Genomic DNA, 15,039 nt, shown 5'->3' with positions numbered 1-15,039 from the left:
CAGCTCAGTAGGTGTATTACTCATTGAGCCATGTCATAAATCTGGACTTCAGTCTTTGTCATCTACATGGATTCCCTCTGCAGCCACAGACTGACCAGAGTTTCATCACCCCTCCTCATCCATGACCTTTCCATGTTTCTAGCTATTGCTAGATGATTATATTTTTAGAGACATAAATTTCCTCATTCTCTGAACCCTACCCCTACCCAATACCTGGTTATACAGAAAAGCAGGTTCCCTGGAGTTTCCTTCCTTCCTTCCTTCCTTCCTTCCTTCCTTCCTTCCTTCCTTCCTTCCTTCCTTTCTTCCTTCCTTTCTTCCTCCTCCTCCTCTTCTTCTCCTCCCTCCTTCCTCCTTCCTCCTCCCTCCTTCCTTCTTTCTCTTCTTTTTAGAGACAGGGTCTGATCATGTAGTCCTGACTGACTTGGAACTCACTATGTAGACATGGCTAGCCTTGGACTCATAGAGATCTGTCTGCCTCTGCCTTCTGAGTACTGGGATTGAAGGTATGTACCATTATATCCATCTGAATTCATCTTTTAAAAATACTTTTGGGGGGGATTTTCCACAGTGAGCCCCACTCCTCCTCTTGGATTAATTCCTGCAGTTGATTTTCCTCTCTGTGTTTCTTTCATGGCTGGGAAGGGGAGGGTGACTGCTACACTGTGTGTGAACTGTTTGTTACTCTGAAGGAGCTTTTCTCTGCTTGCCTTTCTTTCTTTCTTTCTTCTGCTCCCTCATGGTAATCTTGCCAAGAGTGCTCACATATACTGGGCAAGGGTTCTACCACTGAACTGCAGGATCAAATTTAAAGGAACTTTATATCCATGATTTCATTTGATTCTGGAAGGCCAGAACTTCTCTGCATGCATTTCAGGCAAAAAGATGAAGCAGTTGTTCTGACCTTCAGACCACTGGCAGCCCCAGGCCCTTCTGTTACTTTCCTTTCTTCTGCCAGTTATTGTGAATATTAAAGCCACTTTGAGTTTAGGGAAGACTTGTCACAGCCCTCCATGTCCTTAATTTTTAGCACACGGGTGTTTGGTGTATGTTTGGTCTCAGTGTCTACATCTGTGTCTGGTAGCTCTCTCACCGTGTGGCATGCTCTAAAACTCACTGCAGGTAGGTAGTGGTGGGTGGAAACAAGGTGCTTCATCGTGGGATCATCTGCAGGAAAGTGTAAGCCCAGAGCTACACCTGCTCACACTGCATCCTCCTCCGACTCTGATGGATAGATGCTGTCTGTCCAACAGTACATGCTCAGAATGCCCAATCTCCAACTCTGCCATATATTATCTTGGTTTCCTGGATAGTAGAATCAAGTTTCAATTTATCTGTCCTTTTTGTGGTTGAATAATCCAAAATGGGCAAATAAAAATGAATGTTTGGATTTGGATGCTAATTTAGCTCTCAAATGGGTTTTGTCTCGGACATTATTGAGATTAATGTGTTTTCCTTGAACACATTCCACTTATTGGCAGGTACAGTGTCCCTCCCTCCAGAATATACTTGGTGGCTAGTAGGATAAATTCATAAGATAGATAATCTATACCAAGATAATGGAAATGTTTATTCTAAATCTTCCTTTAAATGACAAATTGATGTCTGAACATTCAGAGTCTGGAAAGATAAACACTTCAATCAAAATCCTGACCCAGACAAATCCATTTTCTTTTGTCTTTTCTCATTTTTGAGATGAATTTGTTTGCATGGATATACTACTTTTCCCCCTGAGATAGAATCTTGTTCTACCCAGGCTGGCTTTCCATTGCTTTGTTCAAGTGATTTTCATGCCTCAGTCTCCCCAAGTGTGTACTCCATGTGCTTAGCACCGTGCATATGCCCCATCCCCCACCTTTTCTGAGAAAGGGTCTCTTGTGTAGACTAGGCTGGCCTTGAACTTGGGTTTTGGCTGGGAATAACTCAAACTTCTGGTCCTCCTGCCTCTTTCTCTCAAGTGCTGGCATCATTACATGTGCCACCATCTCCAGATCATTCATATATGTTTTTAAAGAACTCCACATGTAAAGCTGAGGTGACATCCAGGTAGGGCATTGCTGTTTGCTGAAGCACTGGGACTGTGGTGCTGACAGAGCGTCTGCAGTTCCACAGCCTAGGCAGTTAAACAAATAAACCCTCCAAGCCCTGGTTTTCTCACCTGTGAAATGAATCCATAATTTCTGCATATCACAGTTATGGAGTTTATGGGAGTGTAGGACTTGAGCACTGGAAGCGAGGCCTTTCTTGCTCTCTGAGACCTCTGCCTTCCCTAGAGAAAACATTTTTTCTTTGGAACTGGTTTGGCTTTGGCTCATTGCTGACTGCCTTAGTTTGGGTCTCCATTGCTGTGAAGAGACCACAGTAGCTCTTATGAAGGACAGCATTTAGTTGGGGCTGGCTTGCTGGTTTAGACGTTCAATCCATTGTCATCATGATGGGAAGCATAGCAACATGCAGGCAAGCATGGTGCTGAGGAGGAGCAGAGAGGAGCTCTTGATCTGAAGGAGATTGGGAGGCTCTCATTTCACACCGGGGGAAGTCTTAACATCAGAGTCCTCAAAGCTCACCTACACAGTGACATACTTCCTCCAACAGAGCCACACCTCCTAATAGTACCACTTCCCATGGGCCAATCATATTCAAACCACCCCACTGACACCAAGTTCCCCTCCAAGGAGAGCGGGCACATGACCACATATGGGCCCTTTGCCCTTTCTGTCTAGTACTTGCCTCTGTAATAGCAAGCTGTGCTGCTATTGTAGTTGCTTGGCCATGGAGTATTTTACTGATTGTAAGTAAAAGGTAATAAGATGGCCATAACGATACAAGCCTGCAGTCCTATTACTTGAGAGGCAGAGGCAGAAAGGTCTTATACATAGCAAATGTATAATGGGCCATTTGAAGCCTGTCTCAATTCCTCCCCCTCAAAAAAATGTTAGTAACAGCACCAGGTTACTGTCGTGTGACTCCTACTTTGCAGGGAGTGTATGGATTTGAGGCTCTGCTGCCTCCTGGTTCAGTGACCTTGGGCAGATCATTCTTTACTTCCAAACTGTTTCCTCATCTGTGTAGTGAGGACAACAGCACTCTTGGGGTTGCTGGGGACTCTGAGTGAGATGCTACAGTCTCAGCTCTCGGGCATAGACAGAGCACACCAGAGATTTTGCTGTGTTGACAAGCTGATGTTTGAAGTGCATAAAGCTGGCATGGTAAAAGGCAGCATTTTTTTGTGCATGTGTATACATGCATGTTCTCAAATATGGCCTAGGGCCTCATCCATACCAGGCAAGCATCTACCATTGGCTACATTCCAGGCCTTCCTTCCTTTCTTCTTGAGGTAGGATCTCACTAAGTTATTGAGCTTGTTCTGAAGTTTATTTGTAGCCCGAGCAGACCTTGACCTTGAGATTATCTGTCTCAGCCTCTCAAGTGGCTGGAGTTCTAGGCCTTCCCCACAAGGCAGCCATAAATGTTAGCTAATGTTTTAGCCATTTGCTAATGAAAGGGAGAGTGTTGGTAATAGTCCTGCCACTAACTCAGGAATAGTGTTAGTTGTTTTAGAAGTAGCTTGCTGAGGCAGGACCTTTGGCAGCTAGTGGCATCCACTGAGAGTCTAGCATCCTGATTTATTGATTGCTTTTCTTGGGCTCACATAGGCCAAGCCCAGCATCCGTTGCTTCATTAAGCCCACTGAGACACTGGAGCGGTCCCTTGAGATGAACAAGCACAAGGGCAAGAAGCGGATGCAAAAGAGACCCAACTACAAAAACGTTGGGGAGGAGGAAGACGAGGAGAGAGGGTCTGCAGAAGATGCCCAGGAAGACGCTGAGAAGACTAAAGGTACAGAGGGTGGTTCAAAAAGCATGAAGACAAGTGGGGAGCGTGAAGGTGAGTGTACCCGGGAACGAACGGCCCCTCCACCCACGCCAACCCCTGCAGCCAGTGAGGCTTTGTGTCCTCTGTCTTTCTCCTGCTCCTCATGTGTCCCCTGGGTGCTTCTCCTCATCTCAGTACCCACCAGTGTACCTCATTCTGGACAGCCCAGCCATTCAGAGGCAGCTGTGGGCTGTGTCACAGCAGATCTAGTGCAAGTCACACCTTGTGTGACCTGGAGCAAGATTTCCTATCTGTAAAATGCTAGTCACACATCATAGCCACTGTATAGTGCATTACCAGAGTTAAACCACACAGCCATCTGGCCACCTCACAACAGCTCCAGACCCTTAGGAAGTGTCATGGCGGCATGTTGCTGCCTTTGTTAACACCTCCTTTCACCACTATGGCTGTTGTTCTATCCCTACTAACTTAGGGGTAGGATCTGTGTTCAGTACACTGTAGGAATCAAAGGAGATTCAGGTTTGCGAAGACAATATGTCTTTGATAACTGATAGATTTTTGCAATTATGCCATTAAATTTAGCCTCCCTCCAAGTTCTCTAGCTGGGTTTTACAGGTCCCATCTGTTCAGAGTGAGGCGCAATTGTGTGGTTGTATGCACTCAGTGAACAGAAACCTGCCTTCTTCTCTTATCCTGGCAGGATTATTCGCCTTCCTCACCTTCCCCTGTCTTCTATAGATGCTAAAACCCTCTGGAGAACATTTGGTCTGGGGTTCAAAACACTTTAAGTATCTGCATGTGTCAGAAACCAGGTCCATTCCACTCAGAGCCTCTAGCCTTGGGGTTGGGTGTTGGTGCTAACAGGACTCTGCTTGGTGGTCCTGGGGTCTACTGGATGGAAGGAAGATCCCATACCTCCTTGGACAACTGCAACCTCTTTGGAGCATCCCAGCTAAGAGTAGTCCAGCCTTATTGGCCCTGGGCTAGGACCTGCAGTCCAAAATGGCTGATGCAGTCATGCAGAGGTTTGCACTAGCCACTGACTAGAGCTTTGGTTCTTAACCGTCCTAATGCTGCACCCTTTAATATAGTTTCTCATGCTGTGGTGACCCTCAACCATAAAATTATTGTCATTGCTGCTTCAGAACTGTAATTGTGCTTCTTGTTATGACACACAATTAAAACTGTGTCTTAGGTGACCCCAAAGGGGTCATGCCCCACAGGTTGAGAACTGCTGGACTAGAGGCTTGTTTGCTTTTGAGAACTGTGTGCAGGTCTACAGCCAGCACATACCCTGTCATCCCAGCCTGTTGCCCCTGGAATGACTGCTGTCAGTGAGTCTAGCCAAAATGTCCACTGGTGGCCTCGTCTTCCTAAGGCTGAGGTCTCTAGCCTGTTTTTATTGGTGCACGTTGTGCTTTTGGGTTTACTTGGTACATTCAGTTCATTTGAGATCTGGAAACCTTCACCTATAAGTATCAGTTTGGCAGTAAAGTTAAGGGACAAACATGAGGCAAGTCACACTCTTGCTTATTTTTGGTTATGTTAAAGAATTCACTAGCTGGGAAGAAAGTTATTCAGCTCACACCCCAGGTCTAGCCATGGTGCAGGAGAATGGGGCAGGATGGGTAGATGGATATCTGTATCTTGTCTTGCACAATGTGTTCTAGTCAAGTTATCCTGGAAAGATGCTCTGCTTTTGTTCTGGGCCTTGAGAGATGCTTTCAGGCAGCCATAGCCGTGACTAACGGTGGTATGGTCAGGGCAGGCTTGGTCGCAGACCCTAACCTAATTGTCAGCCAGACAGCTCAGTCTCAGCACAAAGGGGCTATAGACCAGCTCATTGAGGCTGCTTTATCACTTAGGGCACTGGGCGTGGAGTGTGGCTTCTGGTGCTGAAACCTGCCCCTGCACAGGAAAGACACTCTGACCAGGTTCCCAATGTGGATTTCCCAAGCTACATGATAGGTTGTGAATCAGGACCCCAGGGGTTCCCCAGAGGCCAGCTTAAGCAGCTGACACAGAGTGCATAGCTCAGCCAGGCATAGCTCCCAGTGACCCCCATGGCCATTTTGCAGCCCTTGTAATTTCCCAAACACACTAATCATTCCAAGACATGATGGGCTGTCATCTTCCCACTTGGCTCACCATAACTATATAAAGCTCCCACAGGTTTGCTAGTGTACTTGTACTCTAAAGCTTTCCAAATATGTATGTGACCTTTTAGACTTAGATTTGAAAGTGCTGTTAATGAATGTTTTCTCCTTATCCTGCATCTGTGTTTGGGCAAAAGTGACAGCTGTTAAACCCTGGCCCTTGGTCTCAGTTCCCTTCATTCTTACTGCAAACCAGGTTTGTTCCAATGGAGTTTTGCAGGACCCATTGCCAGGTGTGGGTCACAGGGCTACAGCGGCTCTTTCCTAAGCTCTCAAGTATGTGTATCAGCAGCAGGGTGGGTGCTGGGTGCTGGGTGCTGGGTGCTGGGTGCTGGGTGCTGGGTTCTGGGTCCCAGATTTCCTCCTTTCCCTGCTCTGCCGAGGTGGCTGGGTGTTTGCTTCTTCTTCCCATCATCCCTCCTCCAAGTTCCTTTTATTGGGCCTGCATCGAGGGGGTGATTAACAGTGTGGCTGTGACAGACACAGGTGCCTCCTAATTAAGAGGTGTTGCATCTTGCCCCTCCCCCACATCTGCTGCCCTGTTCTAGTGGCAAAGAAGTCTCCACATAGAAAGGTAGGGTAAGACAGAAGAGTACGAAGGGTGTCTCAAGAGGAGCAGTGTGCCTCACCTGATGTGCGTGCAGTGACTGGGCTTCTGCTTTGCTTTGTTCTGCTCTTATAAAGTGGCACCCAGAATTCACACTTCCTCTGTGTTTTAAGCCCAGACACTTGAGGTATATGAAATGACTGTGTGCTTCTGACCCATCCTCACCCATCTCCAGCTTACAAAGAAATCTGCTGTCCCTCAGTTCTCAAGTCCTGGGTGACTCATTCCAAGGCCACAAGATTACAGCCTCCAATTTCTGCAGAAATGGACTGTTAAAAGAGAGACAAAGGACACCATCTCCCCTCAGCTGGAGAAGCTCTGCCCAAGAAGTCAGACAGCCCCCACACATGCTTGTTCCTTAGCTGGCCCTTATTTGAAGGGACATCCATCTGCTTTCGGACTTGCTTAGAGCAGTAACTTAATAATGAGACCTGGCAGAGAGATGGAGTAGCCCTTCCTCCTCCTGGGAACAACCGGGCTGGGCTGCTGGTTTTGCCTAAAGAACAAATAAGAATTAGTTGGCTAACAAACCTTCCCAGCTCTCTTCCTGGAATCTCATGTGGGCCTGTAGTGGTGGCAGAAGACAAGACTGACAGCCTAGTCAGCTAGGATTCAGGGGTCCCCAGGGCCTTTGTCCTCAGCTTTGTCCTCTTTAAAAGTCTCTGAGGGGGGGCTGGGGATTTAGCTCAGTGGTAGAGCGCTTACCTAGGAAGCGCAAGGCCCTGGGTTCGATCCCCAGCTCCGAAAAAAAGAACCAAAAAAAAAAAAAAATTCTCTGAGGGATAAAATGGAACCTGACTTTCTCTGGGATACCGAAATATGAGTCCAAGTTTTGTCTTGAGCCACATTGTAGTTCTGGGTAAATTGAGACTCTACTGCACACGTCCACCTATGCAGAGTCTTTCTGATGCTCAACCTGAGGCTGTTACAGTAAGATTTCCCATGTTGCAGCATTCTGCTTGTGACACATTAGCAGCCCAATCAAGATGGAGGACAGAGGCATAGAGGTACATTCTGGGCCTATGCTCTCAACAGTTTCTCTAAACCTTTCTTCTTTCCTTCTTTTCTCTGTTCCATGTATGTGTTCATGTTCATGTCTGTGTATATAGACCGCAACACACATGTAGAGAATGTTGAGTTCAGAGGACAAGGTTGGTGTCTGTCCTCGCCCTCCACTTCGTGAGACAGGCCTTGGTGTTTTGCCACTATGTATACCAAGACGGCTGGCTTGCTGGGGCTTCTGTCTCTGCCTCTGATTTCATGATGGGAGCATGGGGATTGCAGGGTATGCTACTGCCTCTGGCCTCACATACACATGAAGTGTGTGAGCCAGCAGTGCTAAGGGTGCCTGGCTTGTGTGTCTGTCACTGTCTCCAGAACTCTTTACTTCTTGCAGGGCTCATTTCTGAGTGGAAGCATGTAGGTGAGTGAGAAGGAGACTTGGTAATGCCCCTACCCCTACCCCCCAGGGGATACAGGGGATTTGCCTGTACCTTTCATACAGACTTAACAAGAGAAGCTTAGAGGTCAGTGAGGGCAAATTTTCTAAACATCATGGGCCCAGAAAACTGCCGTGTTCAGGAGAGGCACGGATTAGCAGAGGAGGGGAGGGACTCCGCCAGCCCTGCCATTCATTGCCCTGGCCAATTTCACCTTGAAACACTGTTCCAGAGTCAGCCAATCACAGCCCTCTGTGGTTACCTAGGTAACCAACAGCAAGTCTTTCTCCTTCACTTGACCTTCCTATAAAGGCCTGCTTTTCTCCCTCGCCCTCCACTGTCTGTCTGTCTATGTCTTCTGGAATAGAGAATTTGGATTGAAGAAATCCTTGAATCGTGAAGTCAAAGACTGCTGGGATGTGGTGCCTGCTGTTTCCCCAAAGAGCACTTCATCTACCAGATATGAATCCTTTTGAGCAAGTGAGGGAGTTAGTGCTGTCAGAGGCTGGGGGAGCGCAGGATATGGCCAGAGTTGTTATATCAAGAAATCCATGTCTTTGTGTCCTGACTTTCATGGTTCTCAGTACCATAATCACTTACATGGTACCTAGGAGATGAAGATGCCTGTCCTGCTTTTGGTTCCTGTCTGTCTGCCTGTCTGTCTGTCTGCCTGCCTGCCTGCCTGTCTGTCTGTCTGTCTTTTCTCTTCCTACTTCCTCCTCCTTTTCTTCTTTTGTTTCTTTTTTATTGTAAGATTCTGGCAAATGAAACCTCATTACCTTGAAGTGTTAGAGTCAGCAGTGCTAAGGGGTCCATCATGATCATCTCCAGAGCTCTGCCTCCTGCAGACCTGAGACTCTGCCTGTTAAACAGCTCTGTTCCCCCTGCCCCCACCCACTACAGCCATCGTTGTCTGCTGTCATGGCACAGCTACTCATCTGTGCGGACCCATGTAAGATCATACAGGAGCTAAGATAGCCTCAGCTAACTTTTGAAGTCTCAAAGCCCAGCTCAGTGATAGACTTCCTCTAAAAGGACACTTTACCTAAACAGCCCAAACAGCCAAACTAGAAAGATTTAAACTACCTTTTGTAAGTGTGGGAAGATTTCATCATAAATTCAAATAAAATAATAAATACCTGAAATGAAGAGATAAAGATAAAATGAACAATAACTATGGATTGAACCAAAATACCACACAGAGCCACAGTACAGAGTCAGAATGAGACTGGAAACCCTGCTCAAGCCGTTTGCTTAGGCCGCCCCCACCGTGCACACTCATATGCGCTCAGATACTTCTGGGAATAGAATGTAGTGTACCACTTTAAGGTTTAGATTTGGGAAGAATTTTAATTTTGACTTGTTGGGTTTTTTTGTACTAGAACACATTAGAAACTTGATACATCTTTAACTCTTAAATTTTCCATTAATTATTTTGTAACAAAACAAACAAACACAACTCTATTTCTTAAGGGTTCTTAGGCTAAAATTCTAAAAGTAATATTTAGTTCCCAACTGACTTCTAATTTACTTATTTTGTTGAGCATTTGTTTCCTGGTGATTCCAGGATAGACCCAGGACCTTGTATGCGTGGGCAACTGCCCACCCTGACATGTCCTTCCACGCCCAGCAGAGCTGTCGACTCTTAAATACACTTGTCTTAGTGGTGATCACAGGAGCATGGAGTTCATTGGAGTGTTCTTCTGCACCAGTGAGTTGTGTGCTCATCCTTCCCTGGGTTCTGGTGGAAAAGAACCCTGTGACAGGCTTCTTGTGTCTGTTAGGGCTTGCAGGAATGCCACGGCTGGCAGAAGCAGGTTCTCTCCATTCCAGCGTCCCCTCGTTCTGTGTCTCTTCCTTTGGCTGAGACTGTGTCTGAGCTTCCTGTCTTCACTGGCAGCGTCTTCCCTGCACAGTCAGGGATTTCTGGAGGCAGTTTCCTGAAGATGGGCTCTGCCGCTCTGCTTGTCGGTAGCAATACCTGTCTTACCTCTCTACCAAATAAATGTTGGTAATTTTCCTGGTGTACTTTTATGCAGTCTTTATCCCAAACACAGACAGATGTGCCCCCCTCAACCCTCCTGGGAGCTTTTCTTGCCTTGTGTAAGCTTTACAGCTTCCCTGCGCTTGAGGAACCCTCTGCTTGTCTAGTGCTCCAGAGACAGGGCTTGCTTACAGCTATGCCAGTACTGGTTCTAAAGGTGGCCTGAGAGACCAGGAGGCAGAGTCCCAGGTTCTCGGGGATCTCTCACAGGGCCCTCAGTGTCAGATAATGGCTGGCAGTGTCAGAGACGGTGGCAGTGTCTGTGCAGAGCTGACTTTGTGTGCAAGGCCTTCAAGACATCTCAGTACTTACTGAGTTCCCTTTGAAAATGCACGTTAATAGCTCTCCTCATTCGTCATGCATGTCTTTACAGAGACTTTGCATTCACACTGGTCTGAGTTTAGAGTAGTAATTTTTCAGATGTGTTACTTAAAAATAATTTCAAATTTAAGAAAAGTCGTAAAACAAAAATAGTATAAAGACTACTCATTTACCCTTTACCTAGTTTCCTATTTTGCTGTTTCTACCATTTGCATTTTTGTTTGTGTTTTCCCTACCTGCCCCTTCTTCCCACCCTGTACACACATGTACATGCACACACACACACACACACACACACACACACACACACACACACACTCAAATGCACAGTTGTTGGAGGGATGAGTCACATCTCATGTCCTTTCCTCCCAGGGCCTCCATGGTTTGCTGAGAACAAGGTGTTCTTAGACCCGGTCCCATCAACTCGTAGCTCTTCTGTTGTTGGAGTTTTAGCCATTTTATTGGATTCTTAGATCTACTTCTTTCCAACCCTTATTCCACCCTAATCCCTTCCAACCAGCCAACACTATGTAGGAAAGAAAGACGGCTAGAGGAAAAAGGAGGTGTAGATCTCTTTAGACTTTTCCCTGCTAATTATGGGTGTTGGGTTCCTAGGGGCAAGTCCAGTCTTGTCATCAGAATGTCCAGAAACCCAGAAATCCAACAAACGCCAACAGCGGGACCAGCAGGAGCTACCCCAGGTCCTCTGGGCTCATCCATTCATATCCTCTCTAGAGTTCCATATCTGCAGCTGGCAAAAATCACAGCCCTCCTAGAGTCTAAGACATGCATAATTAATGGCTGTGGGCAAACCAAAGCAGCCCCATATCCCACACCTGGGATTAAAACAACAACATGTTCACATAGCATAGCTGAGTTCTTAAAGAAACAAAAATGCTTACTACACTCTTTCCCATCTGTGTTCCTGTCGTCTCCGTTGGCCAAAAAATGTCCTTTATTGCACATTCTAAGTATTACTTCCTTTTTTTTTGAGACGGAATTTTGCTGGTATAGCACAAGATGGCTGCAAACTCTTGGTCTTCCTGCACGGGTTCCAGTATGACACCGTGCCGATGGGTACCCTTCAGCATGTTGACGTTTGGAAGAATGCGAATCTGCTCAACCTCTACTGCAGAGTCCTCATTTGGTCTCTGTCTGCTTCAGGGTCTTGGCTGATGTGAAGTAGGGACACCGTGTCCTTTTCAGGGTGCCATGCTGGCTGGCTGTCTTTCCCAGGTGGTATTTGTTTTGGCTGATTAAGAGCTGGCCTTCATCTCCACTGGAGAATTACTCTTTCCAAGTTCTACACAGTCCTGGGAAGACACTTGTAGGTCATGCACCTTTTCAGCATTCCCCTAGATTGAGCATTTGTTGATAATTCTTACCTTGGCCAGTGTTTGCCATGATCGTTATAAAACTGTGGCTTTTCAGCGCTGTCCACATTTAAGAGTCAGCCTTTGTCATTCCACTGTAATATGGTTCCTTCTTCCCAGACAGTGATTTATCTGTAATCAGCATGGACTCCATATTTTAATGGCTTATATTTCACTACTATATTTAATTACTCTAGTGCTCAAATTGTCCCAAACTTGACCCTTGGGAATCCTTCAAGCTGGCTGTGGTATGTTAGGTCCCTGTTGTCTTTTGGGTCAGTCTCTAGCATAGGAACATACTTATTCTGTGCACACCCACGTCTCAGCCCATCCCTGACATTTGTGTTCTCTGAAAAGCACTGCCTCTTCTCTTGGCAGATAGTTTGTTTGACTTGGATCTGGACCCTGGATGGTCTTATTGTTCCTAGATGGCTTTTCTCTTTTGTCTTTTCAGGGGGCAGAGCTAGGACTGTATGCATTGTTATTTTTACATGCATACACATACAAATATGTGTGGACGTGTTTTAAAGAATGTAAAGTTTGTACCGACTCTCAGTCCCAGCCTGTTCCACAGTTCCCTGTTGGGTTTTGTCCACAGCGAACCCCGCTGTCTTCTCTCCAACACAGCTATTCTCAGAGGTCTGTAACAAGCCAGAACAGCTTCAGAGTCCTGTCACTCAGGTACTGCGTGTTGTGTAAATAATCAGTGGAGCATTTGTTTGCATCTCTTCTCCAGCTGCTACCCTACCCCGGTATTTCATCTGTCCAAAACCTAGGGTGTCTAGTCGCTGTTCACCCACGTGCTTCTCGGGTTGGCCCGTTCCCGTTTCCACCTTCAGGGCAGGTGTGGCGTTTACTTTAAACAAAGTTTGACATTTTCCTTTTTGCTTAACTTGGTGTTCTTATTGATATAGTTTCATATATATGTTTTACAAGCTAATACATGTGTACAATGTATTCTGCTCATATCCAACCCAAGCCCACACACACAGAATTCCTTTATAGAATACATAGTGTTTTAACACTGAAAACTATATAGAAAAGTCCTTTGCTTCCACATGCCTTCTCTCCCTTTTTATCCCTCTACCTTTTTACTGAATTATCTTCTCTCCCTTCTCGCCTCCGTGTGTGTTGTAAAAAGAAGCAGATTTAGCCAGGTGTGGTGGCGCACACCTATAATCCCAACACTGGAAAGGCTGAAGCAGGAGGAACTCGGCAACTTAGGGCTGCATACTCTGTCTCAAAAAAAAAAAAAGGGGGACAAGTTTGTATTTGTTTTGTTTGTTTGTTTGTTTGTTTGTCCTTTTTGCTCACAAGGCAGTGTGATAGATGTAGTCTAGACACTTTTCTCTGTTGTCGAGATTCCAGAAGGATAAAAATCCATTGCCACCACAGTGGGGACATGTCACACAGGCAGGCATGGCAGCAGGAACAGCTGAGAGCTTGTATCTTGAACCCTAAGCAGCAAGCAGAGAGTGAACTAGAAGTGGCACCTGGCTTTTAAGCCTCAGAACCGGTCCCCAGTGACATACTTCCCCAGTAAGGCCACCCTGCCTAATCCCACCCAAACAGTACACACACACAAACACACACACACACACTCACACACACACACACACACACACACACACACACACACACTTCCTGTATAGCCTCAGTACCTAGTAAAAGCTGCAGAGCTCCAAGGACCTTATCAGGTTAAATGAAGGCACACGGGTTTTTTGGGTTTTTTTTTTTTTTTTTTTTTTTTTTTTTGGTTCTTTTTTTTGGAGCTGGGGACCGAACCCAGGGCCTTGCGCTTCCTAGGCAAGCGCTCTACCACTGAGCTAAATCCCCAACCCAGGCACACGGTTTTAAAATGAACCCATTAGGGTTGGGAAGCTTGTTCAACCAGTAAAGGTGCTTGTTGCATAAGCCTGGGGACATGAGTTCAAATCCCCAATAGTCAAGCAAAAAACCAGATGTGCTTTTTAGTGCCTCAGATAATTAAGGTGGAAAGCGATAGAGCATGACACCCAATAGCCTCTCCTGGGCTCTGCATTTGCTCACGGGCACACATGCCCTCCCCCATACACACAATTTACATTTTTTTTAAGTGCTAATCCCTTCAACATGCCATTCTCATTTAAACAGAAGCCTGGCTGGTGGGGCTGGGGATGACTGGAAGTATAATTGAGGTTCAGAGGGAGCCCTTGAGTTGCCATTAGCAGAATCTCTGACCATTTGGTAGTTCCCTAGTCACTGGAGCGTCCCGCCTGGCCCATTGGTGGGAGCTGGATGTCCTGGAATGAGTACAGCATCAGCAAGAGCAGGTCAGGGTGGGACTGGAAAGCAGTACAAGACTGCCATAGACACTCTGGATGGCAGAAAGAGGGGTTCACAGAAAAGACCACAGGCTCTTACAGGGCTGTGACATCCTGGGGGGGACCCTCTCTATTTCAGAAGGGACAGGGAGCTGGAGGAAGCAGGTAAGAAGTTCCACTGTCAAACTTAACTGGATACAATTGTTTGCAGAAGATGGAGACCCATCGTGACTTTGAAAGAACTAGTCTACACTCACCTAGGGATCAGTTGAGTCTGGGAAACTCAAGGTGCTAGGATTGGCTGAGCAGCTAGGAGCACAGGGTGACAGGGCCAGGACTTAAGGTGCTAGGATCAGCTACTGCTGCCTTCTACTACCACAGTGGGGGCTGGGCTAGGTTCTGCTGTGTGTTCTGACTGCATAGAGAACCATTGCACTTCTGGGTGGCTCTTTCCCAGAGTTGGTGGCCAAATTTGGAGCAAACAAGCAGATTTCAGGTATGTTGTCGTCGTCATCGTTGTTGTTGTCGTAGTCTTCTTCTTCTTTTTTTTTTTTTTTAAGATGCTAGATTTCCAGGAAGGGGCTCTATAGTACCTGAGTGACCATGGGGGCAGACAGTTGGTATTGGCTCCACTTTGACCTGGAGCAACCCTCTGCTCAACTGTCCACCATGTTGGCATGCCTTGGAAAGTCCCTTGGATGGCTAAGGGTGTGGCTCAGTGGCAGAGGACTTGCCCAGTATGCACAAGGTTCTGGGTTCTATCTCCAGCATTGCAGAAAACAAAGTTATTAAGTCACTTGAAATATTGCCTAAGTAGTAATGAGCTGGATTGTCTTAAACTCTTCTCTTGCTCCAGAGTCCTAATGGTGTCCAGGGACAGGAAAAGGCTGAAGAAGGGACTACTGTGATATGCTGGCTTGTCCACCACACTAGGCACTGGAACTTGGCTCTGTGACCTT

The 15,039-nt window shown here is 46.5% G+C and overlaps 1 protein-coding gene across 13 annotated transcripts in view; it reads left to right on the top strand.

Annotated features, from left to right (window-relative positions):
• Nucleotides 1–15,039, top strand: part of Clec16a (C-type lectin domain containing 16A) — a 196,522-nt gene that overhangs the window by 48,954 nt on the left and 132,529 nt on the right. For 9 of the 13 annotated variants that reach the window (XM_063268510.1, XM_063268511.1, XM_008767506.4 and 6 more), the window contains one exon: nt 3,657–3,888. In XM_063268510.1, the coding sequence (XP_063124580.1) occupies nt 3,657–3,888 (232 nt within the window). The remainder of the gene's footprint in view (nt 1–3,656; nt 3,889–15,039) is intronic. The other 4 variants (NM_001398551.1, XM_063268515.1, XM_063268517.1 and 1 more) reach the window with 1 other exon arrangement.

Source organism: Rattus norvegicus, chromosome 10, assembly GCF_036323735.1.
Source record: "Rattus norvegicus strain BN/NHsdMcwi chromosome 10, GRCr8, whole genome shotgun sequence".
Taxonomy (NCBI): domain Eukaryota; kingdom Metazoa; phylum Chordata; class Mammalia; order Rodentia; family Muridae; genus Rattus; species Rattus norvegicus.
The sequence above is the reverse complement of the archived record's forward strand: the minus strand, read 5'-3'. Positions and strand labels throughout refer to the sequence as shown.